Source organism: Caretta caretta, chromosome 3 (genome assembly GCF_965140235.1).
Source record: "Caretta caretta isolate rCarCar2 chromosome 3, rCarCar1.hap1, whole genome shotgun sequence".
In the NCBI taxonomy this organism is placed as follows: domain Eukaryota; kingdom Metazoa; phylum Chordata; order Testudines; family Cheloniidae; genus Caretta; species Caretta caretta.
In genome coordinates, this window is record NC_134208.1 from 110,123,926 (window position 1) to 110,148,119 (window position 24,194).

A 24,194-nucleotide genomic window follows, 5' to 3' on the forward strand; every position below is an offset into this window, starting at 1 on the left:
GCATTCCTCCTCTCTGATTCCACTCCTGCAAACCTTCTGGGACGGGACTTGCTATGCAAACTTGGCTGTTCTATTTACTGCTCCCCAGATGGTGTCTATCTGCAAATCCCTCAGTCTTCCTTATGGGATTCTGTAGCCTCCCTGCTGTCTGAAACTTCCCTCTCCACTCCGGTCCCTTGCTGTCCCTTAACTCCGTCCCTAGAGCACCTAATCTCTCAGGTTCCTTCCTCCCTATGGCCATCTCACCCATCTGAAGTGGGCCGATTAAATACTGACCCAGTTCAGATTACTGTAGACAATTCCAAACCTCTGCCTCGCCTGTCTCAGTATCCTTTGAATCCTGAGGCAGAGGCTGGGATTGTTCCAGTTATATCTGCATTAAAAGAACAAGGAATTATTGTCCCTTGTTCCAGCCCCTATAACACCCCTATCCTCCCAGTTCAAAAGGCTGATGGCAAATCGTGGCGATTTGTTCAAGACCTTCGAGCTATTAACCGTATTGTCATACCTTCTTTTCCAGTGGTTCCTAACCCTGCTACAATACTAGCGTCTATTCCTCCAAATGCAACCCACTTTACTGTTCTAGATTTGTGCTCCGCTTTCTTCTCTGTCCCAGTTCACTCTGAATCCCAGTATCTCTTTGCCTTCTCCTACAAGGGTCAGCAATATACATGGACTACCCTTCCCCAGGGGTATACAGAGAGTCCATCCTATTTTTCTCAAGCCCTAGCCAGGGATCTCGCTGATCTGGTTTTCCCATCAGGATCCACACTGATCCAATACGTGGACGACTTACTCCTGTGCTCCCCCTCTCTGTCTGCCTCAGAAACTGATTCACTAACACTTCTCACAGCTTTAGCAAACAAGGGTCATAAGGCTTCTCGCACAAAATTGCAGCTCTGCCAAACCTCTGTCACATACCTAGGCTTCCTTCTCCCCCAGGGCTCCCGTACACTCTATCCAGCCCGGGTACAAGCCATCCTTAGCTTTCCCCAGCCTTGCTCTCCATGCCAGGTCAGAAAATTCTTAGGCATGACAGGGTTCTGTAGGCAATGGATTCCCCAATATGCTTCTCTGGCTAAACCACTCCAAGAACTCACTCGATCCTCTGTACCTAACCCCATGCCATGGCCACTTGAAGCAAATGCTGCTTTCATCTCCCTTAAGCAGAATTTAGCCTCTGCCCCTGCCTTAGGGTAACCTAACTATGACAAGCCTTTTACCCTTTTCTGTCACGAACAATCTGCTTGTGCCCTCGGGGTTCTTACTCGGGAGCACGGTGACAGAAATCGCCCGGTGGCTTATTTTTCTGCAACCTTGGACCCTGTAGCCCAGGGTTTACCCCCTTGCCTACGCGCTGTAGCTGCTGCAGCGCGCCTGGTTGAGATGTCTGAGTCCCTTGTCCTCCGCTCTCCTCTCACTCTCATGGTTCCCCATTCTGTGGAAACTCTCCTTCAGCAACGCAACACTGCTCACCTCTCCTCTGCTCGCCTCACTAGGTATGAACTTTTGCCGCTTTCAGCCTCACATATCACTATTAAGCGCTGCTCCCGGTTAAACCCTGCTACCCTCCTTCCTTTATCTAGTGATGGTGAACCCCATGACTGCCTTGGAACTGTCTCCGCTATCACTGTCCCACGCCCTGACCTTTCAGATGTACCTCTCCCTAACTCTGATCTGGTATTATTCACTGATGGGTCCTGTTATAGAAATGACCAAGGCCACCTTCTTGCAGGGTACGCTGTGGTCTCTCTCTCTGAGACCATAGAAGCTGCGCCCTTACCCTCTGTGACCTCTGCCCAGGTGGCTGAACTGATTGCTCTAACCCGTGCCTGCTTTCTAGCCGAGGGGCTCTCTGCCACTATTTTTACTGATTCTCGGTATGCCTTTGGGGTTGTGCATGACTTTGGCACCCTCTGGCAGGCTCGAGGTTTTCTTACCTCTACTGGTACTCCTATCAAGAATGGCCCCTACTTTGCCGCCCTCCTGTATGCAGTTTTACTACCGTCTGCCTTGGCAATTGTTAAGTGTACTGGCCACTCAGCGGCAGACACCGAGGTGGCAAAAGGTAATGCACTTGCTGATGCTGCTGCAAAACATGCCGCCACTATAAAACCTTCACCAGAAGCGTTTCTTGGTCCCCGCTCTGTCTCTGTAACGCCACCATCCCTGTCTCATCTCGCTCAGCTCCAGGATTCTGCCCCAGAAACAGAGAAAGACTTCTGGAGTGCTTTGGGTTGCTCTTTGCATTCTGATTCCCTTTGGCGATCGCCCACTGGTACCTTTATAGCCCCCCTCTCACTCTACCCGTCTCTAGCCGCCCTGCTACATGGTGTTTTGCATGTCGGCAAGGAGGGGATGGTCTCTGCTATGAGTAAGGCGGGGTGGTGAGCTCCCCATTTCAGCTCCTTTGCAACCCGCCACTGTGCCACTTGTATTACTTGTCAAAGCCACAATGTAGGCAAATCTGTAAAAGTAACACAAGGGTTCCGGGGTTTGCCTCAAGCACCTTTCCTACACTGGCAACTTGATTTTGTACAAATGCCAGAGTGTCAGAAATATGAATTCATTTTAGTTATAATATGTCTGTTTTCGGGTTGGATTGAAGCCTTTCCCTGTCGCAAAGCTGATTCATTGTCTGTTGCAAAATGTCTGTTAAACCGCATTATCCCTACCAAGGGAATTCCTGCCACTTTGTCTAGTGACCGGGGAACACATTTTACTGGAAAAATTGTTTAACATCTAAACCAGGTATTACATGTCACCCACCTGTTGCACTGCCCTTACCATCCAAAGAGTGCAAGGGCAGTTGAAAGGCGAAATGGTGTGCTTAAAAATAAGCTGGCAAAAATCTGTAGTTCCACAGGGTTAAACTGGCCAGCTGCTTTACCACTGGCCCTTATGGAAATTCGGTCATCCCCATCCCAGAGACACAAATTGAGTCCATTTGAAATCATCATGGGACGCCCTATGCGAACAATGGCTGCTATTACCCCAGCCCCAGACCTAAACCTAACTCACAGCATGCTCCTCCAGTACTGCAAAGGGTTAATGCAAGCTGTGAGCTCCTTCCATTCACAGGTGCGAGCAGCTTGGCCGACGGAACCCACCTCTGCTGCCTGTCACACTCTTGAGCCTGGTGATTGGGTCTACCTGCGGCACCACCTTCGGAAGCACGCCTTGGAACCCTGGTGGAAGGGTCCATACCAGGTACTGCTCACCACCCAGACAGCAGTGAAATTATCCGGCATCGCTGCATGGATCCACGCCTCACAGTGTAAGCCAGCGCCACCTCAAGGGGACCAAGCACCTCTGCAAGACCACGCAGAACCAGCTTCAACCCCAGAAGACAAAGAGGAACAGCCTGCAATACCTTACAGTCTGCGCTCTCGTTAGGGTTGCCAGAAGCAGAGGGTAAGCAGACAGCAGGACCCAACAAACAAGAAGCAGTAGTGAGCCTAGCGCCTGCTGCCTGGTGGACATAAAACCGTGACTGCGGTTCCCTCGAAAAAGGGTTGTCGGAACCAGAAAGGGTCCTGCTTCCAACATGTGTCCTTTGAGAAGCTTAATCCTCAGCTACTGTGTCCTGAGGGTCTGGGGAATCCAGAGTGACAGTGACAATTCTTTCATCCAACAACAGGTGCAGAAGCCCAGATCCTGAATATTTCTAATTGCTGGGTCTGCAGCCACATCCCAGCTCACTCACAAGCTAGTATCCCCACCATGGCAATCCCTTTGAATTCCTCAGAGCTTGCTGGAGAACCCTATCCACTTAAAAGGACATGGAAGGAAAATGACACTTGGGGGCTGGGAAAAACATATGTTCCTAAACTTATAAGTGTGGTGAAAGGAAAGGGCCACTGGTTCTGGGTGTGTAATGGGACAGGGCTGAATCTAGGGAGGAGCAGCTGTCTCCAATACATCGTGTCCCATGGTGTATGGGACTATTCAAACAAGGCTGGAGAATGGCGAACCGGGTATGGAAAGAAACTTCCTCTCAACCTGGGATAAACCAAAGATTCAATCTCTTGCTCCCCCTACAGCCTTCCTGAGAAAAACAGCACCATCTACAAATGTCATGTGAATGCTACCTCTTCTCCCAGTGAAAATCATCCTGTGCCCTTTGGGGGATACTATTCCTCCTTTGTAAATTCTTACATGTCAAAGGGTTGCAGTCAACCCTTCCCAGCTTTAATGGGACATCATTGGGTTTGTGGGGAAAATGCTTACACTGTGTTACCAGCAAATTGGTCAGGTATCTGTTATCCTGCTCAGCTTTTCCCACAATTCCGGGTGCTTCAATCCCTCCCATGAAATCGCCTCCGTAATTTCAGGCGAAAAAGGAGGGACTTGCCAGATGCTAAATGGTATGTGGATAACATAAGCCCCCTAACTTGGGAAGAAGCTGTTGGCATTTCTTTAGTCCCAGTAGGGGGGGTAATCCACCATGCAAAAAGGCTTTTAAGGTTACAAGTGGTGGTTGAGATCATGGCCAATGAAACAGGAGAGAGCTTAAAAGCTCTAGCCAAAGAAGCAGGAGCAGTCCGACAAGTGGCCCTCCAAAACCGTCGGGCATTAGATATAATACTGGCAGCCAAAGGAGGGACCTGTGCTCTAATTGGAACAGAATGCTGTGTATACATACCTGATAATACTAATGAGGTAATAAATCGTGCTAGCCATCTGGAGCAAATTGCATACCTTCCCCACGAAGAACCAAGTTCCTTGTGGAAATGGATAAGTAACTTATTCAATTTCTCTAGTCTGGGAAACTGGTTGTTTCAAGGAATCCTGACTATCCTATTTGGAATTCTAATAATCTTTGTGTGTTTTCAATTGACTTCTTGTTGTATCCAAAACTGCACAAGACACACCATCCATCAGGTTACTCCTAACCAGAGTGCTAATCTAATGTTGTTAAATGTCACCAGTGAAAGTAATGAAAAAGAACGATTGATGTATGGAATCCAGTAAGTCATTGGTCATGGGCGTAGCCTTGACCAAAAGGGGGGATTGTGGAAGTATAACATTGTATAAGTATAACGTTGTATAAGGGGACATACTGGATACATTGTATATGAGAGGGCATGCCAAAACATGTTACAAAGTATCTGAGGGAGCACATGTAGGGACAGTTAGCTTTTGAATGGAGAAGCAATTAAGATAGAGCCAGCACGTCTAAGAAGCAGGCATCAGAATGGAAGGTGTGAAGGGCAATTAGTTAAGTTAACTGGAAGCTGTTAAAGGAGATTGTTAAGGGTGGCAGGTAATTGAAGATACGTGACTGGTCTCAGGGATCTCGAAGGGTGGTGACTAAAATCTTTTTCTTCTTTTGTCTGTAACTTCTCTGTAACTTGTTCTCCAAAAAACTGTATAAATTAAAAGACACAAGCCCCACTCGGGGGGGCTCACTTCTAAATGTATTAGCAGAGCAGCTTTGCTAATAAAACAGAGTGGTCTGATAAATTGTGAGTCTGAGTCAAACTTTGACAGTCCACTCTGTAAATGCTGGGCATATGCCTTCTTAAGATGCCTCAGAATTACACCAATAAATTTCCTAGACACAGAACAAATAAATATGAATATGAGCATTTAATGATGACACTGGGAAGAAGTTGGCACAATAACAGTGAGAAGCAGGGACTTAGGTATTCTACATCTCTAAAGTGTGCTATCGAATCCTCCCCTTGCCACAAAATTATGTTGTAGAATCAAAACTTCCATGATGACGTGAGGAGAAGACTGTATTTATTTTCTGATCAGAAAACTTCAGCCTTCAGAGTAAAAAGTCTGACACCTGTTACCAGCTCTAAATTCACTCAAAATAAAAAAAAATAAAAAAGATGTTTTAAATGAGCTAATGAGTTCCAAAGTGTATGTTTGGATAGGATACTCAAACATGGACTATCTTGATCAGACAGAGCATCTTTTCATGAAGTTCTTCTTATAAGTGAAGGTCATTACTTGGCCCAACGGTTTAGCTTTGGCCTTTATTACATCTTGAGTGATGTCAAAGAGGCCATAACTAATGGATAAAACAATAAACATTCCCTCCCAACAGATATTTTCAGTTAGACTAAGAAATGTCTAATTTATATAACAAGGAGGCTCTTTTTACTATGTGTTTTAGTTTTAACTCAGACTTGGCATCTGTCAGCTCTATCCTGGATAAGTCTCTGTTTATTCCTATTGCGTGCCCTGTTTCACGGATCAGCTCCCTAAGATACCAATCCTGCATTAACATGTGTATTTAACTTTCTTCACATGAACTTTAAACATTTGCTGTACATCCAAACGGACGCATAGGCAGAGTTTTTTATTTTAGCTTTGGAGTGGAGAGGTGGTGTTACACATTAAATAAAATTGAGAAGTCCAGTTCATAAATAGATAAAACAGCCATCCTATCTTTCCAACCAAAGTGCTGTGTTTCCATTTACTGGTCTTATTGTACTTCTAGACCAGTGGTTCTTAACCTTTACTGCAGCCTGCATCCCTTTGGTTCTCAAAATATGTTCTCACACCCCTTATCAAAAATCATTGAAGTAGGTCAGTTCTTTAAACCTAGATATATTTTTTGTTTGTATATTACAGTAATCGTTAAAAAATGTATAGTGTTAATAAATACATAGGTTTGATGAACCAAAGTAGTTGTACTTACGTGCCTGTGCTTAATTGGTGTTTTCGATGATTTACCTTCTAAAAAAATCTGGCATGTCTCGGACCTCCAGAATGGGCATCTTGCACCCCCAGGGGATGCGTGCACGCCAAGTTAAGAACCACTGTTCTAGACAATCATCATTACAGGTCCAGAATAAACTTCTAAGGAATTATATTTCTGACAGCTTCCCAGATCTTAGCAGGTTCATAAGACAATACTCTAATCTAATGCCTTGCCAGCTAGGTTGCTAAAAAACTGGCAACCAGTTTTTCTAATAAATAGCATGATTGGTAGGGAGACCAAAACAAAATTAGCAGTGACTGAATTCCTCAGGGCTTGGATTTGGTCATCATGTGCGATGACTCCATATAAGAATTATCTTTTTTGGGTAGAAGGGGATTTTTGAGTAGATGTTTGTGAGTTTGAGAGTCACATACACATACACCTTTGGTTTTAACAAAGACTTTGTTTTCTCCTTCCCGTAGTTATACTGTAATCTGAGTTTAGAGTGCCATTTCACTATAAAGCCCTGTTAATTCTCTTTTTAGGAAACATCTGCAAATGAAATAAAACTAAAAGTGAAGAATACAGTATCTGGTTAGTGAAAAGATATAGCTTTCTAGTCACTTCGGCCCAGATCCTCAAAGGTGTTTGGGCACCTAAATTCCAGTGGGAAGTAGAGACTTAAATACCTTTGAGGATGTATGCCTTTGTTCCCAGTGTCCCATTCCTGCCTAACTGATTGCTATACTTGCTTCCACTGTCTGTGAAGTACAAATAGAGCTAGAGCAAGTGGTGATCTGGGTGCATTTTTTTTTAATAAATGTTGGGTCAACAAACATAGCAACCACTCTGCTTGAGGTGCAGATTTTTACTTCTCTGCCTAAATCATGTACAGAGTTTTTTGGTTTGTTTTTTGTGGTTTTTTTGTGGGGGTTTTTTTTGTGGGGGGGGGAGGGGCGGGGTGTCCTGAAAATGTTGCGGATATAAAAGCAAAACCTGCAAACTTACATACATATACTCTCCACTTAAATACCACCATTTCATTCACAAGATCTCAAAGCATTTTACAAGCATTAGTAAATTAAATCTCAACACCTCTGAGAGATAAGTAGGTAAGAGTTATCTGTTCTACAGAAGAAGATACTAAGGCAAAAAACAATAAAGTTACTTGCTCAAGGTCCTACAGCAAACCAGTGTCAGAGATGGGAATATAGGCCCAGATTGAACAAGTTCCTTAAGCATATGCATAAATTTAAATATGTGAGCAGTCTATAGACCATCAAAGTCTATAGGATTATTCATGTGCACTAAAATTACACACCTATTTAAGTATAGTGCTGAATCAGGGCCATAATGCAAGAATTCTGACTTCCACTTCCCGCTGTAACTAGTAGGCATCATGACAACTATCATTTCATCTCAAGTTTGCACTTGGATTTAAGTTGGTATATAAGGAAACTAGGTTGCATAGCTTTTCGCCTTCAGTCAGTCTGTTTGCCATATCTGAAAGGTGTAGTTTCATGAGCCAAAGCCTTTTACTTTGGTCACCACTGAAACTAATACAAATACTGTCAGGTTTTGCTTTTTCTGTTTTTATTAGTAAATTTACATTTCAATTACTTGAGGGATTCCTTTCCTCTGACAACAACTCTGAACATGTAAACAGAAAAACATTGGTCCTTGGTTATCTTCTTCCCTATATTTTTACAGAAAACAACTGGTACCCTAAAATCATCAAAAATTATCAGTGATGGCAAACCCTCCTCCTGCCTTTGGTGTGTATAAATGGAAAAGCAAAGGTAGAGAGGTGTCTTTACAAACAATACTTGGGTTCTGAGGATTCTAGATTTCCTGCTAAATAGGCCTATTAATCAGCTGTCCTCTCTGTGAGTATTAAGATTGTGATATACACTGGTCACTGAAAGATCCTATGCAGTTCAATTAATTCTCATATATGTAAAGAACTGCATATAAATACTACAGCCTACAGAAGTGAATGAAGGGTAGGGACTTAATTTAGAGAGAGCCTTAAATGTCAGTCAAAGGAAAATCTTTCATTCTACTTCTAGTTATTACCTTTTTTACTTTCATTAAAAGTCCTAATTAATTCTGGTTTTGTTTTGTTTTTTAAAAAGCTAAGAAACAAGCTAGTGTCATGTATATGTTTCATGGGAAAGAATACAGTGAGATCCAACTTTTTGCATTTAAGAATACAGTATAAATACTTCACAAGCCTATTATGTGTAGTAAAACTGAAACAACTCTTACCAGACTGCAAATTCTATTTTGAGTCAGAATTAGTCTAGGGCAAGATAGCAGGAAACATATCCTCCTCCTTCAGCACTGTTTTTCCAATACCCCCATGTTAAACTAAAGTCTAACTTTGCTCTGCTTTGTTTTCACAAGAGGACCCATTCAGTACCATGTGCCCTTTTCAGCGGTCAATAAAAAGCAGCACTGAATTCCCCAGGGCTTCACGAAGCTAGTTAGGCATAGCCATTCAGTTTTTTACGAAAACAGGGCATTCATTTCAGAGAGTTCCCCAGGAGCAAATACAACAAAGAGATCAAAGACCCACCTCCTCTCCTTCATTGTTTTCACTAGGCCTGGCTGAGATGAACAGTGACAGGTTTCCTCAAGACAAGGAAAGGGCCCTGCAGACCACCTCAGGGTTCATTCAAATTCATCTGCTTCCTACATTCCAGTGACAGTGCAGAATGCTAATCGTGACAAACACACATTCAGACAGCATAATATACTGCCCACTAGTTAATCTAAGGTAAGAAAGAAAAACAAGCTCCAAGGGAAGTTACTTACTTCCCTGGTCAGTCAACCTTCAATAACTGTCTGACATTTCATAAATAAACTGTTTCAGAGTAACAGCCGTGTTAGTCTGTATTCGCAAAAAGAAAAGGAGTACTTGTGGCACCTTAGAGACTAACCAATTTATTTGAGCATGAGCTTTCGTGAGCTACAGCTCACTTCATCGGATGCATACCGTGGAAACTGCAGCAGACATTATATACACACAGAGATCATGAAACAATACCTCCTCCCACCCCACTGTCCTGCTGGTAATAGCTTATCTAAAGTGATCATCAAGTTGGGCCATTTCCAGCACAAATCCAGGTTTTCTCACCCTCCACCCCCCCACACACAAACTCACTCTCCTGCTGGTAATAGCCCATCCAAAGTGACAACTCTCTTCACAGTGTGCATGATAATCAAGGTGGGCCATTTCCTGCACAAATCCAGGTTCTCTCACCCCCTTACCCCCCTCCAAAAACCACACACACAAACTCACTATCCACACACAAACTCACTATCCTACCAGCAGGATAGTGAGTTTGTGTGTGTGGTTTTTGGAGGGGGGTAAGGGGGTGAGAGAACCTGGATTTGTGCAGGAAATGGCCCACCTTGATTATCATGCACACTGTGATGAGAGTTGTCACTTTGGATGGGCTATTACCAGCAGGAAAGTGAGTTTGTGGGGGGGGGGGGGTGGAGGGTGAGAAAACCTGGATTTGTGCTGGAAATGGCCCAACTTGATGATCACTTTAGATAAGCTATTACCAGCAGGACAGTGGGGTGGGAGGAGGTATTGTTTCATGATCTCTGTGTGTATATAATGTCTGCTGCAGTTTCCACGGTATGCATCCGATGAAGTGAGCTGTAGCTCACGAAAGCTCATGCTCAAATAAATTGGTTAGTCTCTAAGGTGCCACAAGTACTCCTTTTCTTTTTTCATAAATAAACTTTAACTCTTTTCTTAATTTTCCAGGTTAAGGCTACTAGTTAGAGTTGTTTGCGATCTCATTAATTTATCATGTTAAAATTTCATTATGAGCTTGGTTTTCAGTTTACTTCCCAAAGTTTGTGGACACTGCTACTGATGTTCCAGCTGTTGGCAAGTTCCCCTGTGTTATGTGTCTGTGAAATTTTCTGTAGAATCCATCCATTGCAGCAGAATTGTGTTCTAAGATTTCTAAGAACTTAAGCTTTCTCCTTTATTAGTATGTTTCTAGTCCTCATGTTTAGGAAGATAACCTTGAAAATGCAACTGGACTCTGCACACAACATGAAACAGCTCTGAGAGATGTGAATTGTGTCATTCATGCCAACGTAGTGTTAACTCTGGAACCTAAAGGAAACATCTTAATACGTCAACTCAACTATTTTTACTGCTAATCATTTTAGCAGAATCATCCAGCTAATTCACTTAACCCAAAATGCCTCCATTGAAGCCTCAAACCCCAAATTGTCCCCGACCAGCGGCCAAAACCTCCTGTCTTCCCAATGATAAGTACCAGTGCTGCCAATGTTAGGATGTCAATACAAACATCAGTATCGTATCTACATCTGAAAATGCAGAAAATGTAAAATACGTATAATTTAATATCAAAATACATGAGGCTACTGCACTGTTTGTCTTATTCATTTTCATATTTAATATTTCAAGAAATCTCTGGTTTTTATTTAAGCTACTGCAGAACTTTCAGTTCACTGCACAAGAGTGTTGCAGAACTCGGGGGACAGTTCAGCAGAATTTGGATCCAACTTGATGCACCATATACACATTGGAGTAATGAATGAAGTTACCCATACCTATTAGCATCACCTTCTGTTTTGTATACCTTTTATTTAGAAAGATGATATCAATGCACTGTCACTGGGTCCTTCAACTACTCTCTTTCTTATAACATTCTCTATATGTGGCAAGACCTGGACTCATCCCGATCTTTGTTTGCTGCCAGAGAGCTGCAGAGACAAGCATCCTACCCTGAAAATGCAGCGTTCCCAGTGGAAATTGCCCTGGTTCTTGATAGTCTCCCTGCAGCCCCTAGGGTGTCAAATAACAGCAATGAAATTGACCCGTCTTGTTAATTTCATTGTGCTGCAGTATGTGAAAGACAGGAGCACAAGAAGAGCACTGTCAGTCTGCAGGCTTAGGAAGACAGCATTGCATTGTTTTATATTCAGTTCTCTCTAAGACAGTTATCTTCGCAACCATTTTAATTAAAACTTAGATTCTGTGAACGCTGATGGCTCTCACTCAGGGAAGCTTTCTACTCATCATAGGAGAGGGGATTTTTTCAAGTTCTGCATATATCTGTCTAGATTCTTATGCCATGCCCATCACTGTGTCATCTGAGTGTCTCACAAACTTATTAAAGTGAATACAAGAAGAATGTGTCTCTCTCTTTGCACCCCATTGTTTTAGGGGATGTGCGTATGTGCGCGTGCACATGTATTTGTTGAGTTACATAAGAGAGGCTTGGTGTGAGGCTCATGGTCTCCCTGATCTCTTTTGGAGATAACTCCATAGAGGTGAACCAGCGCCAGAGAAAGCTGTCTCCTACACATGCAAGTTTCAGTGCTGAAGTTGACAGTTCCATTGCCCCAATGGACTGGAGCTCTATGATCATGTACAGTAGCCACACCGTCAGACAATTAGGGCCAGCCCTATAATGGACTTAGAAAAAGAGGAAAGGAAGCTTGTATTTGACCTGATGCTCACTAAGGGCTTGTCTACATTGGCACTTTACAGCGCTGCAACTTTCTCGCTCAGGGGTGTGAAACAACACCCACCAACTCCCAGCGCTGGTGCCGGGACTACCCAGCCACATTAAAGCACTGCCGACATGGCTCGTGAAGACGTGTCCTAAGAAGCTAGGCAAGGATGGCCTTGGGGGGTGGGGGCTAGAACACCAAAGACCCAGGTTCTAGTCCCTGCTCTGTCACGAAAGTCCTGTAGGATCTTGGGCAAGCCACTTAGTGTCTGTGTTCCTCAATTCCCCATCTACAAACTAGGGATAATAGTACTTCCCTACCTCACAGAGCTGTTGGGAGGACAACTACCTTAATGACAGAGAGGCGTTTAGATATTACAATGATGAGGGTCATTTCAATGCACAGAAAAGAGTAAAGAACTGAAGTCGTGCTGCTGAGAAAGAATCTGTTGTGTTCTGAACCAACTGAAACTTTCTAAGTTAGCAGTTTAAGTCCTAGGTACAGTATATTACAGGAATGAGGCCTGAAGATCATGAATGTATGGATCACTAGGGTCAACTCCAATCCAGGAGGTTTCTTGTGTAAACCTTCCAATTTTGTTCATTAGAAGACTAGGGTTCCTAGGTGCTATGGCAATACAAATAATAATAATGTAATTATAATACATATGATAAGGTTTAGCACAGTTGAATTGGGGGTAAACAGATTAGTCATGCTTTTATTACTCATTACACTTAGATGCGACTGGAAACTGTGTGTCAAGAATTGAGCAATACATGCTGGCAAGCTTCCCACTACACGGCAGATCTGGTTTAGAACTAATTCTCCAAGCATGGACCACTATTTGTGCCAGTCTATCATGACACACAAAAAAGTCTCTGCTTCCAGGAAAACAATCTCTGGAGCAGAAGCAAAAGCAGCAAAATTATGATGTCAATTACAAATCAGCAAAATAAGATGCTAGGAGTCCAAAACTGGGAGTTTTCCTTGTTACGTATGAGATCACTAAGTATATACATACATTATAAATCTTTATGTCTGAAGTTTTCCTATATATGCTAAAGAGCACTAAATCATCCACCAATGGCACCAATTAGTTGCTGCGTGCATAAAATGTACTTTCTCAAATAACTGTGTTAAAGCAGGTATATCACCTCCAAGATGAGCTGCTATCTGCCAACTGTTAGCCTATATAAGTTTATTATCTGGTTTCAATTATCAAGAAAAATCTAAATTTTCCTTTATTCTTTTTATGAAAAATCACTCACATCTGATACAATACATTTCTAATGTTTCCCTCCCCTAGAAGTCACATTCCCTCTTTTCCACAGTTCACTTCTCTAGTGACCATGTTTCACCTAAATATGGAAAGGCAGATAACTAAGCACACATAGACAGACAGACACACAGTATTTTATTGTTTGCATGAGATTAATGGAGAGAATATAAAAAATAAGCAGAAATTAATTGGCAAGAGTTTATCATAGGCATCACAGATGAAGTGGGTTTGCAGGAGAAGGTAAAGGAAAGAAGAGTGATTTTGCATACTACCTCAGAAAGGGCTTTGTGGAAGAAAAAGCAGCTGTTTACTGGAGATGTAGCCAGCCCACCACTGGAAGAGTGAGACGGCAGGGTGCAGTACAATGAAAGTAGCCTAATACTTGGACAAGTCAAAAAAGTCAGGCTGGAATGGAATTGTGTAGGGACTTGAAGGCGATGCCAAGAAGCTTGAACTTGATGCAGTGGATGGATTCAAAGAGAAGGTAGTTTTTAAGTGAGGGAAATCTTGGGGTACAAAAGACAAATCAACCTCCTAAAAGGGGTACAGTAGTCTGGAAAGATTGAGCGCTACTGCTGTATGTAGCACAAAATAGAACAGTTTTGCTTCAACCATGATAGCAGACAACTGTAATGTAATCACATTCTCCAACACAGCCCCACTCGTGCAGCTCAGTCCTCAGCAGACAATTTTGTGGTCTTCAGGAATAAGTAAGTATTAGCTTGTTTGCCACCAGGCAATATCCTTCCTTTGAATCAAGTAAAGGGAAACCATCAACTTGAAATCTAGTCAGTCTAAAAAAATGTGCCTAAAAAAATAGTCTCAGCTGCCACATCTTCCTTGAGCCTCTCTGACAATTATTGTGGTTTTACGATTCTATTTTTCTTCTGGGTCTCCCCTCTGCCACTGTGTGAAAGGCAGGTATGCAACAGCGGAAACTGACAATAGTGAAACAATTAATACAGAACATGCTGTCAAATGAAGAAAAGAAAGAAAGAAACTTATTGTCATCTTAGGTTCACTTGCAACCAAAGCAGGTAAAATACTTTTAGACAGAAGGGTGATTTTTAAGTTGATGGTGTCTCAACGAATTTGGGTCTGTTCTTCAACTGATTTTCACTACTTTAATCATGGTGAGTAGTACCTTATTCCAAGAGTAGTCTCACTCACTAACAATAGTGTTCTGCAGATGTCTGACAAAATACACCAACATAAAAATAGTTCTTCAATTTAAAATGAAACATCAGTCCTGAGCACACCTGACCATTCTAATAAAGCCATGTGGTACTAACATTTATTAGGAGGGAAGTTTACTTACATAGCAGATCAGTGGACATGTTTACAGATCAGGCAAAGGAAACCTAAATAAAGGAAATGGAAAAATTTAGTTTTCTATAGTGGAAGTGTTCATGTTTAACCCTGAAAAAGACAATCATATGTAGAGCTGACTATAGAATCATAATATTATAAGCTACAGACACACGGATACATCCTCATGTGTTAATTTTGTTGCAGTTGAAAGAGTCTGACAATGCAAGGATCAGCATGGGCAATTTGAAGTGACCCTTAAATAGTTGTTCAGTTCCTTTATAAGTCAGAGGGATCTTATCTGAAGAGGTTTAATAAGGAAAGAATATCATAGCTTGGAGAGCAAAAAAAAAAAAAGAGTAAAAATCTTTATTCAGTAGAACTGATTCCCTCTTTAATTCACAAACACTCCCAAATGGTCAAAATGTTTATTTTTAATGAACCCAATGCTACTCAAAATAAGCCATCCTTTGTTAATATTTAGCATTAAAAGAGCACATCCTTATGCCTCAACTTTTATGTCCTTAACTGCCATTTTTGCCTCTGAATCTGTTATTTCTGGGCCTGATCTTGGAGTCCTTACACTGGCTAAGCCAAAAGGAGTTTTGACTGAGTCAAGGACAGCAGAATCAGATTCTGTGTTAGCAATTTTGTAAGTCTTCTGGGGACTTCTGTTTTTCTGCTAAACTCTTGTCATGTTATTTCATACTCCCACCCACCCTAATTATCTGATTCATCCACCTATCGTACCCTAACACCTAGATTGCAAGCACTCTGGGGCACGTTTCCTTTGTTACTTGTCTGTATAGTGCCTAGCACAATAGGTCCCTGATGCTTGGATGGGATGCCTAGAGCTATGTAATACAAATAATAATAAGACAACATTACACAGCAATGAAACAGCCCCACAGCCAGAGCCCCGCGAGCCCGAGTAGACTGGTATGGGCCAGCCACAGGTGTCTAGTTGCTGTGTAGACCTACCCTTAAAGGTTTCAGGCGGTGGATGAGGGTACAGAGACACGACTGTAAAAAAATCGAGGGTAAAATCCTGCCCCCACTGAAATCAGTAGGATTATGCCATTGAATTAAATTGATCCAGGATTTCATCCTCACTTTTAAAAATAAATGAGCTGTTAATAAGATGCTTCTAACTGAGACATTTTGAGGTTGGGCGTGGGGACTGATGACATTGGTTTGAGACAGAGGAAGTGACAGAGGAAGAGGATGTTTGGAAGGCTGGATGGAAAAAGAGCATGAGCAGGGGGGCAGGAAATAGGCCCAAGGGGAGAGAAAGAAGTGGTAAGTTCAAGAGAATGCAGCTGCAAGGCATGGTGAGGCAGGAAAAACAGTAACATGTCAGTGGTATTAAAATTAGCACAGAAAGGTTGTAGTTGGCAGTCATTACGCTGTTGCTGGAAGCCAATGGCTCTGCCTCTTACTCCTGGCTTCCAGGGAACTGAGGGTGATGCCAGACAAGGCAGTGTCCTCCTGACATCTTGGGAAAGAGCATTTCTCCCAGGTTGGCTGACAACAGTAGAGATTTCTGGCTGAAGCAAGCATCCCCTGCTGACAGCCCTGAAATTTTGTGAGGACATGTCATTGTCTGGGTATAGAACCCCTCCACATGGCGATTGGAGGTGGTGAGTAAGAAGAGAGGAAATGTGTCTCCTTTCCCCCATACACACACATCTTTTCTGCCAAAAGGTAGCATTTAGTAATTCTACTCACCCTATCATTTCCCATGTAGGGCAACTACATGAGGGATAACTGCAGACTTAGGGTAGGCAGCAAAGGAAGAGAAGAGGAACAGGATCCACTGGCAGGTGCTCAACTTGGCACAAGAACTTCATTTACAAGAGGTCTCCACCCCACCAAGCAAGACTGCATCCCCCACAGAATAGGGTACCTCTGCATCCCCTTCTGCCTACAAAACCTGCTGAACAGCCAGTGGGAGCTTACACACTTCTAACAGACTGTGTAAGCAGGCCCTAGACTAGTTTGTATTGCTTCATATAATGGTCAGAATAATCAAAAGTGTATACTAATACACATGCTGTGTAGGTAGACCCCCAACTCTCTCCTCAGCAACAAAACATATTTGGTTTTGTTCTCGTAAGGATTATGATGTCCCAACTTCCCTTATCTTCCTTCCATATTGCAGGTATTTGTTGATTGTACTAAGCCATACGATTCTCCATGCTGTTTTTTTCCTATTTTAAAAATCACTGACACTTTTGTATTTGCTTGTCTGAATTTCTTCTTATACAGTTCCTGCTCTCTTTAATTCATAAAAGGGGAGGAATATCATAGTAAAGTAGAAATGGTTTAAGTATTAACAGAGTTCTAATGGGAAGAGACTAATATAGAAGACCCAATTTTAACTTTGGAGACACATGCACAGCTCCACTGAAGTTAATGGAAGCTTCACATGTGTATCCAAGGTTAGGATTTGGCCCATGTTAAGAATAACACATCAGCATTTTCTATGAGTGAATCTTGCTGAATATTTATGTGTATTTGGGGTCTATCGTATATAGCATAGAACAGCAAACATTAAACATGGAATCTTAAGTTACTGGAAGAGTCAATTATATTTGCTACAGGATTTTTCTTCAGTATATGGGACTACAAAATATTTTAAAAAACAGATTGCAATTTCCTTTGGTTATGCAAATAACTTGATACTTAGCAGACAGAAAACCTTGTATTCCAATTTTAGAAGTTGGGCTTGTTGACATAGCAGAAGTTGCCTCATGTGGAAATCTTATTTATAAGCGACAAAGCTAAAAAATTTCAAATGTCATGGGAGGAATGTATCTCTTCCATACAGGATCACGCAGATATACAACAAAGGAAAACATGAAATCACTAGGTAGATGATGTGGGTGGAAAGTAGTGAAGCAGTTCAGGATTCAGCTTCTCTAATGTGTTGTGCATAGTTTTTTTATAGTTTTGTGGTATTGTTTTAAAACAAATAACATGGCTGTTGTGGAATACTTTTCTTTATAACTAGTTTTTAAAGGCACCTCTAAAGGTTATAATGGCTTGATTTTCAAATAGTGTTGAGCACCTCATTATTCACTGATCTCAAAGATCAGACTCTGAGACTTTCATTGACTTCAGTGAGCTTAGATCAATGGGCTATGTTTTGCCCAATCTTACAGAGGGAGGCAGAGTTGGAAATGAAACCCAGCCATCTCCTGCACTAACCAATACACATATCCACAAGTTTGCAATAATCTCAAAATACTGACAAATATATTCTGCTTCTGAGAAAGCTCTGTCAAAGTCTTATTTTACCTAAAAAAGGCCCGTGTCAATTCAGATTAAAATAAAGTACCAATGGCGTCCTAAGTCTAATTCCTTATTTAATATGAAACTCAATGGCCAAGGTCCTGCCCATTACTGCACTCTTGTCACATACACAAGCTTCCCCGTTCTGAGACGCAGCCCTGGGACTCTCGCCATGGTTTTCCCACTATTATGCCCTTTGGATTGCTTAATGGTATTCTGCCCTGACCAGCAAGGTCTCCATGACAGTAGATGTACCAACCAGGGTACTTGCTCATCCTTACCTCATTAAGGAAGGCAGAAGCTCTGTAGAATAAATTTTAAAAAGTTACATTAAAATCCAATTAAGTTGCAAGTACATCAGAGAGAACCTCAATATAAAGTTTTAACCTAGCAGCCAGGAAGCCAAAGGAAAAAAAGGAAGTGTACAAATCTGACTGACAAAATAGAAAACTATCAGATTATTTCCCTCCAAGTTTTAAGCTTCTATGCTAAAAACATCAGTTGCCTAAATTCATAAGATATTAACGGAAGCATGGACTTGTGGTTAAGGGCCAGGACTAGAAGTCAGGATATCTGGGTCCAATTCCCACTTTTGCCACAGACCTTCGGCAAGCGACTTAACCTCTCTGTGTCTCAGTTCCCCATTTGTAAACTGGTAATGACAACACTTCATTTCTCCCCCGCTTTGTCTGTCTTGTTTATTTAATCTGTAAATTCATTGGGGGCAGCGGCTGTGTCTATTTATGTATGTGTGTACAGCACCTGCCACAGTGGGGCCCTGATCTTGGATGAAGCCTCTAGCTGCTACTGTAATATGTAATAGTAATAATAATTTTTTAAGTTGATAATATACTGGGTAACGAATAATAGGATTCAGCAGGAGGAGAGTCTCTGCAATAATCATAAGACCATTTTAAATTTTGTATTTGGAGAGTAAAAACATAACTTAATGAAATTGCTGATAAGTATAGCATACAAAGGCACTTAGGGTGTGGTTATATGCAGCTGGGAGCATGCCTCCCAGGCCAGGTAGACAGACACATTACTCAGGCAAAACTGCAGGAACAGTCCCAGGGTTTGATCCTGCAAGGTACTGAGCCTTCTGATCCTGATCCAGCAAAGCATTTATGCACATTATTATTTTAACCAATATCCTGTGACCATTTACTTCAGTGGGACTAGTTTGTGTTTAAAGTTAAGCATGTGCTGGATCAGGGTCAGGATGCTCATCACCTTGCAGGATAAAGTTCCACAGAGGAGGTATTATATGCAGATAGTTGTTATAGGAATCAATTAAACTAAAACTAAAAACAGTACCTAAAAGTGTGAGTTTTTAAATGACAAGTGACCTAGAACACCTGAAGAAGAGGTCTGTGTAGCTCAAAAGCTCGTCTCTCTCACCAACAGAAGTTGGTCCAATAAAAGACATCCCCTCCCCCCTTGTCTCTCTAAAAGACCCAGACACATTCCTAAAATAATATGTTCTAAAGCAGAGGGTAAGGAAATCTCCATTTCAGTATGCCTGCATAAACAATATTGGATCACCAGTTCAAATACTGGATTTACCTAAAACAAAGCAAATGAGAAACCCATTCATATGAAATCATGTGAAAAAGGATTTTCTCAGGTTACGTCCTTCCTCAGCACATCAACTAAACTATTTTCAATGTTTTGAATTTGAAGCTGAATATGCACTTTAGGATAGCAGAAGGGACACTCATCACAACTTTACTCGACCTATTTGACAACATAGGGGGAAAGGGGGCTGGGGAGGAGAGTTTTTTTGGTTTGTCTCTCTGAAGCATTGAGCTCCCTTCCAACAAACCATCAGGAAAGGCCAACAAGCCTTCTGGAGCTAAACAGTGGTTTTACAAAAGACTTGGCTCTAACATCATCTTCTTTCATTTTCCTATACAGTTCACTATGAAGAAGTCAAACACTACAAGTTGCCAAGTTTCCAAACATGAGGATTCAAGCTATCATAAAGGAGAGAGAGATATGCCTGCATCCTACCAGAAAGGCCAATCATGCCTCGAACCTCCCACGGCTCCAAAAAAAAAAAAAAAAGGGGGGGGAGGGTTGGGGATCTGGTCATATGTAACAACCATTTCTGTAGCAGAAATAAATCATAAAAATAGATTTGCCTTATGTAAACCAACATGTTAAATTAACATCTTGCTTACATTATTTTAGAATCCCTCAGTTTCATATACTCACTACTGATACTGCAAATACCTAGCAGAGTGAACATAAATGCATTTCCTGCCCTGTTTCATGTACGTGTTTTGTCATTAAGTATGAAAAAGAGGAGTCTAAACTTAGTGACCTATGACATAAGATTTTGTTAAAATTACAATAGTTTGTCATTTTTAAAACCTACACACATTTTTTTTTTTTTTTTTACTGATTTAGCTTCCAGTTCTGCAAAGGGACTATTCACTTTCTATGGAAGTTTTGCCCAAGTAAGGACTTCAGGATCAGAGACTTGGTATCTTCGCAGGTTATTTGCATATATAGTTTTAAGATGTGTCATACACTCTTAAAGGTGACCTGCAGGGGTTATATGGAGAAGGCTTTGTCTCTTTGGCCTGTTACAAGACTGTTACATAAAAGAGAGATCTGTATATAGAAGGGGTGGGCAAACTTTTTGGCCCGAGGGCCACATCTGGGTATGGAAATTGTATATTGGGCCATAAACACTCACAAAATTGGGGTTGGGGTGCAGGATGGGGTAAAGGCTCTGGTTGGGAGTGCAGGCTCTGGGGTGGGGCCAGAAAGGAGTTCAGGGTGTGGGAGGGGGCTCCAGGCTGGGGCAGGGGTGCCAGGGATGAGGGTTCCAGCTGGAGGTGCGGGCTCTGGAGTGGGGCTGGGGATGAGAGGTTTGGGGTGCAGGAGGGTGCTCCAGGGTAGGATCGAGGCGCTTGGGGAGGGGGCGGGGGGCTGGGTCCGGGAGGAGCTCAGGGGTGCAAGCTCAGGGTGGCGCTTACCTCAAGCAGCTCCCAGAAGCAGCGGCATGTCCCCCCTCTGGCTGCTACGTGGAGGCGCGACCAGGCGGCCCTGCGCACTGCCCCGTCCACAGGCACCGCCCCTGCAGCTCCCATTGGTCGCAGTTCCTGGCCAATGGGAACTGCGGGGGTGGCACATGGGGTGGGGGCAGCGTGCAGACTTCTCTGGCTGACCTTATGCTTAGGAGCTGGAGGGTGGATATGCCGCTGCTTCCGGAAGCCTTGTGGAGCCGCAGCACACGCGCATGGAGTGGCCCCCGACCCCGCTCCCCAGCTAGAGCGCAGGAGCAGGGCAAGCCTCAGATCCCCCTCCACAGTGGTAGCTTGAGGGCCAGATTAAATCGGCTAGTGGGCCAGATGTGGCCTGCGGGCCATAGTTTGCCCACCCCTGGTATATAGGTATACAGTGATAGACAAAATGCCAGTAAATGGCACTCAAGGATATGCAGCATTGTTTCCTAAATTTTGTAGGATCAATAAAACTTCTGGTTGTCTGCAGCAACTAACTTCCTTTTTGCAGCTCTTTACAGCAGCTTGTAGCAGGCCCCAGATGTAGACAAGCACCCAAGGGGCATGAAGGAAATGTTACACTCTGCCACAGGAAACATGTAGATAACACCACCTTCTGATGCTTCTTAATCATAGAATCATAGGACTGGAAGAGACCTCGAGAGGTTATCTAGTCCAGTCCCCGGCACTCATGGCAGGACTAAGTATTATCTAGACCATCCCTGACAGGTGTTTGTCTAACCTGCTCTTAAAAATCTCCAATGATGGGGATTCCACAACCTTCCTAGGCAATTCATTCCAATTCTTAGCCACCCTGACCGTTAGGAAGTTCTTCCTATTGTCCAACCTAAACCTCCCTTGCTGCGATTTAAGCCCATTGCTTCTTGTCCTATCCTCAGAGGTTAAGAAAAACAATTTTTCTCCTTCCTCTTTGTAACAACCTTTTATGTACTTGAAAACTGTTATGTCCCCTCTCAATCTTCTCTTTCCCAGAGTAAAGAAACCCAATTTTTTCAATCTTCCCTCATAGTTCATGTTTTCTAGACCTTTAATCATTTTTGTTGCTCTTCTCTGGACTTTTTCCAATTTGTCCACATCTTTCCTGAAATGTGGTGCCCAGAACTGGGACTAATCCAGGACTATTGCTAATCAAAGACTTCTAGCTAGACATAAAGAATTTAACATCTAGAAATGAGGAGCAACAGGACTGTTGATTTATTATTAAATATTGGGATCCCTAACAGTGGATCCTAATTAGGATAACTGGTTTCCATTATGTCTCTCAGTGCTTTTCTGAGTCTTTCCATTTTCTCACAATTCCCAGAGGTATTAAGGCTTCTGCTTTCAATCATGCCTGTGCTGATACATTGACTATTGAAGAGGATAAGTTTCAGTACATAAATTCTTCAACACTGTGTAGGACTGGCTTTCAGGAGAGGCTTAGTTTCCCAGTTCTATTACTAATTAGGGTGTTATGTGATGGGGTGTGTATCCCACACAGGCTCTGAAAGCATTAGTTGGGCCTGAGAGGCCAATTAACATACTGAGCTGCACCCAGAGGGTAGATCAAGCTTCACTGAGGCAGCTGAGAGCAGAAGGGTGCTGCAGAGAGAGTGTGAAGAACTTTCCAGTCACTCTCTGGGATTAGATTTCAGAGTAACAGCCGTGTTAGTCTGTCTTCGCAAAAAGAAAAGGAGTACTTGTGGCACCTTAGAGACTAACCAATTTATTTGAGCATGAGCTTTCGTAACTAATTGGTTAGTCTCTAAGGTGCCACAAGTACTCCTTTTCTTCTCTGGGATTAGAGTGTGTAGTCACCAGGAGGGTTAAGGAGGAAGCCCAAAGAGCTGCAGGAACTGAAACTGCAGGAAGAGAGCCCTGGGAGGCATTCCATTAGGGAACAGAGCAAGAAAAAGTGGAGAGGGATGTAAGGTTGAGCCCAAGGAGGGATGAGAAGTGGGTTATGTTTATATTTTATGGTTTGGGAGTTTGTTGGGAGCATGAAAGCCCTGGCCCTGAATGAAAGTTTAGCCTAAGAAGGGGAGAGCCTGAAAAATGCTGGATGGGGAGCAGTCTAAAGATGCAACAACAAGGAGTTGTGCAGAGCAGTCCCTGGCTCTTGGTTATTGGGTCCGAGCTAGAACCTGGTGTAGTGGGAGGGCCTGGGTTCCCCTACCAGCTACCAGAGAAGGTGATCTGAAGACTCAGACACAGAGATAAGGATGACTGGGAGCTTTAAGAGAAGGGTGTTAGGACCATGCAGCCCAGAGGTAGGGCTGAAGACCTTTTTGTAGGAACACTGGGACTCTTGTTCTATTGGACTTTCTATTACCTTGAAAGCAGTGAAGTTAAACCATGATCTGGTTGGAGAACTAGGTTATGGAAAGAGAGGCCACTGTCAGGTGGGAGAGACTGTCAGCAAGGGGTGTGAGAGAAGAGAAAGTGTGTTGCATCTAGCAACAAGGGGGTTTGTCAGTGATGAGACACTTTTTCACATACAGTACTATCATACACAAATGTTCAGATCCTTCATGTCCTTTCCTCTTAAAGACATTAAGGAATAAGTCAGCAATTTGGTCCCAGATGTTAAAAGACTAATTTAAGATCACAGTAACCACCCATGTGAATGTGCCATGGATCAGGTGTTAACATTTAACTCTCTCAAGCCTTATCTATGCTAGCATTTTTCAGGAAGTCTCCAATCACTGTATTAACACTAAAAAGAAAAGGAGGACTTGTGGCACCTTAGAGACTAACAAATTTATTTGAGCATAAGCTTTCGTGAGCTACAGCTCACTTCATAGCTCACGAAAGCTTATGCTCGAATAAATTTGTTAGTCTCTAAGGTGCCACAAGTCCTCCTTTTCTTTTTGTGGATACAGACTAACACGGCTGCTACTCTGAAACCTGCTGAACAGATAATTATACTGAATCTTCACCCAGTGGCAGTATCTGTTTCACAGATAGAGGAGAGAGAGTTCAAAATGGGAAGTTTGCAAACATCTAGAATCTGGGTTGATGTTCCACCTCCCTGACTTGAAGACTAGTAACAGAGACATAACCAGATCCTTTCTCATCTTGAGTGCTGGTTGGAATTGTTACTTAGAGACTGTTAGTAATGTCCACA

At 42.6% G+C, this 24,194-nt stretch overlaps 1 protein-coding gene across 2 annotated transcripts in view; it reads right to left on the minus strand.

Annotated features, from left to right (window-relative positions):
- The window catches only part of PLAGL1 (PLAG1 like zinc finger 1), an 81,074-nt gene that overhangs the window by 45,887 nt on the left and 10,993 nt on the right, over window positions 1–24,194 (minus strand). For both annotated transcript variants that reach the window (XM_048844338.2, XM_048844337.2), the window contains exon 2: window positions 14,770–14,812. In XM_048844338.2, coding sequence (XP_048700295.1) covers window positions 14,770–14,788 — 19 coding nt within the window. In that variant the 5' untranslated portion in view covers window positions 14,789–14,812. The remainder of the gene's footprint in view (window positions 1–14,769; window positions 14,813–24,194) is intronic.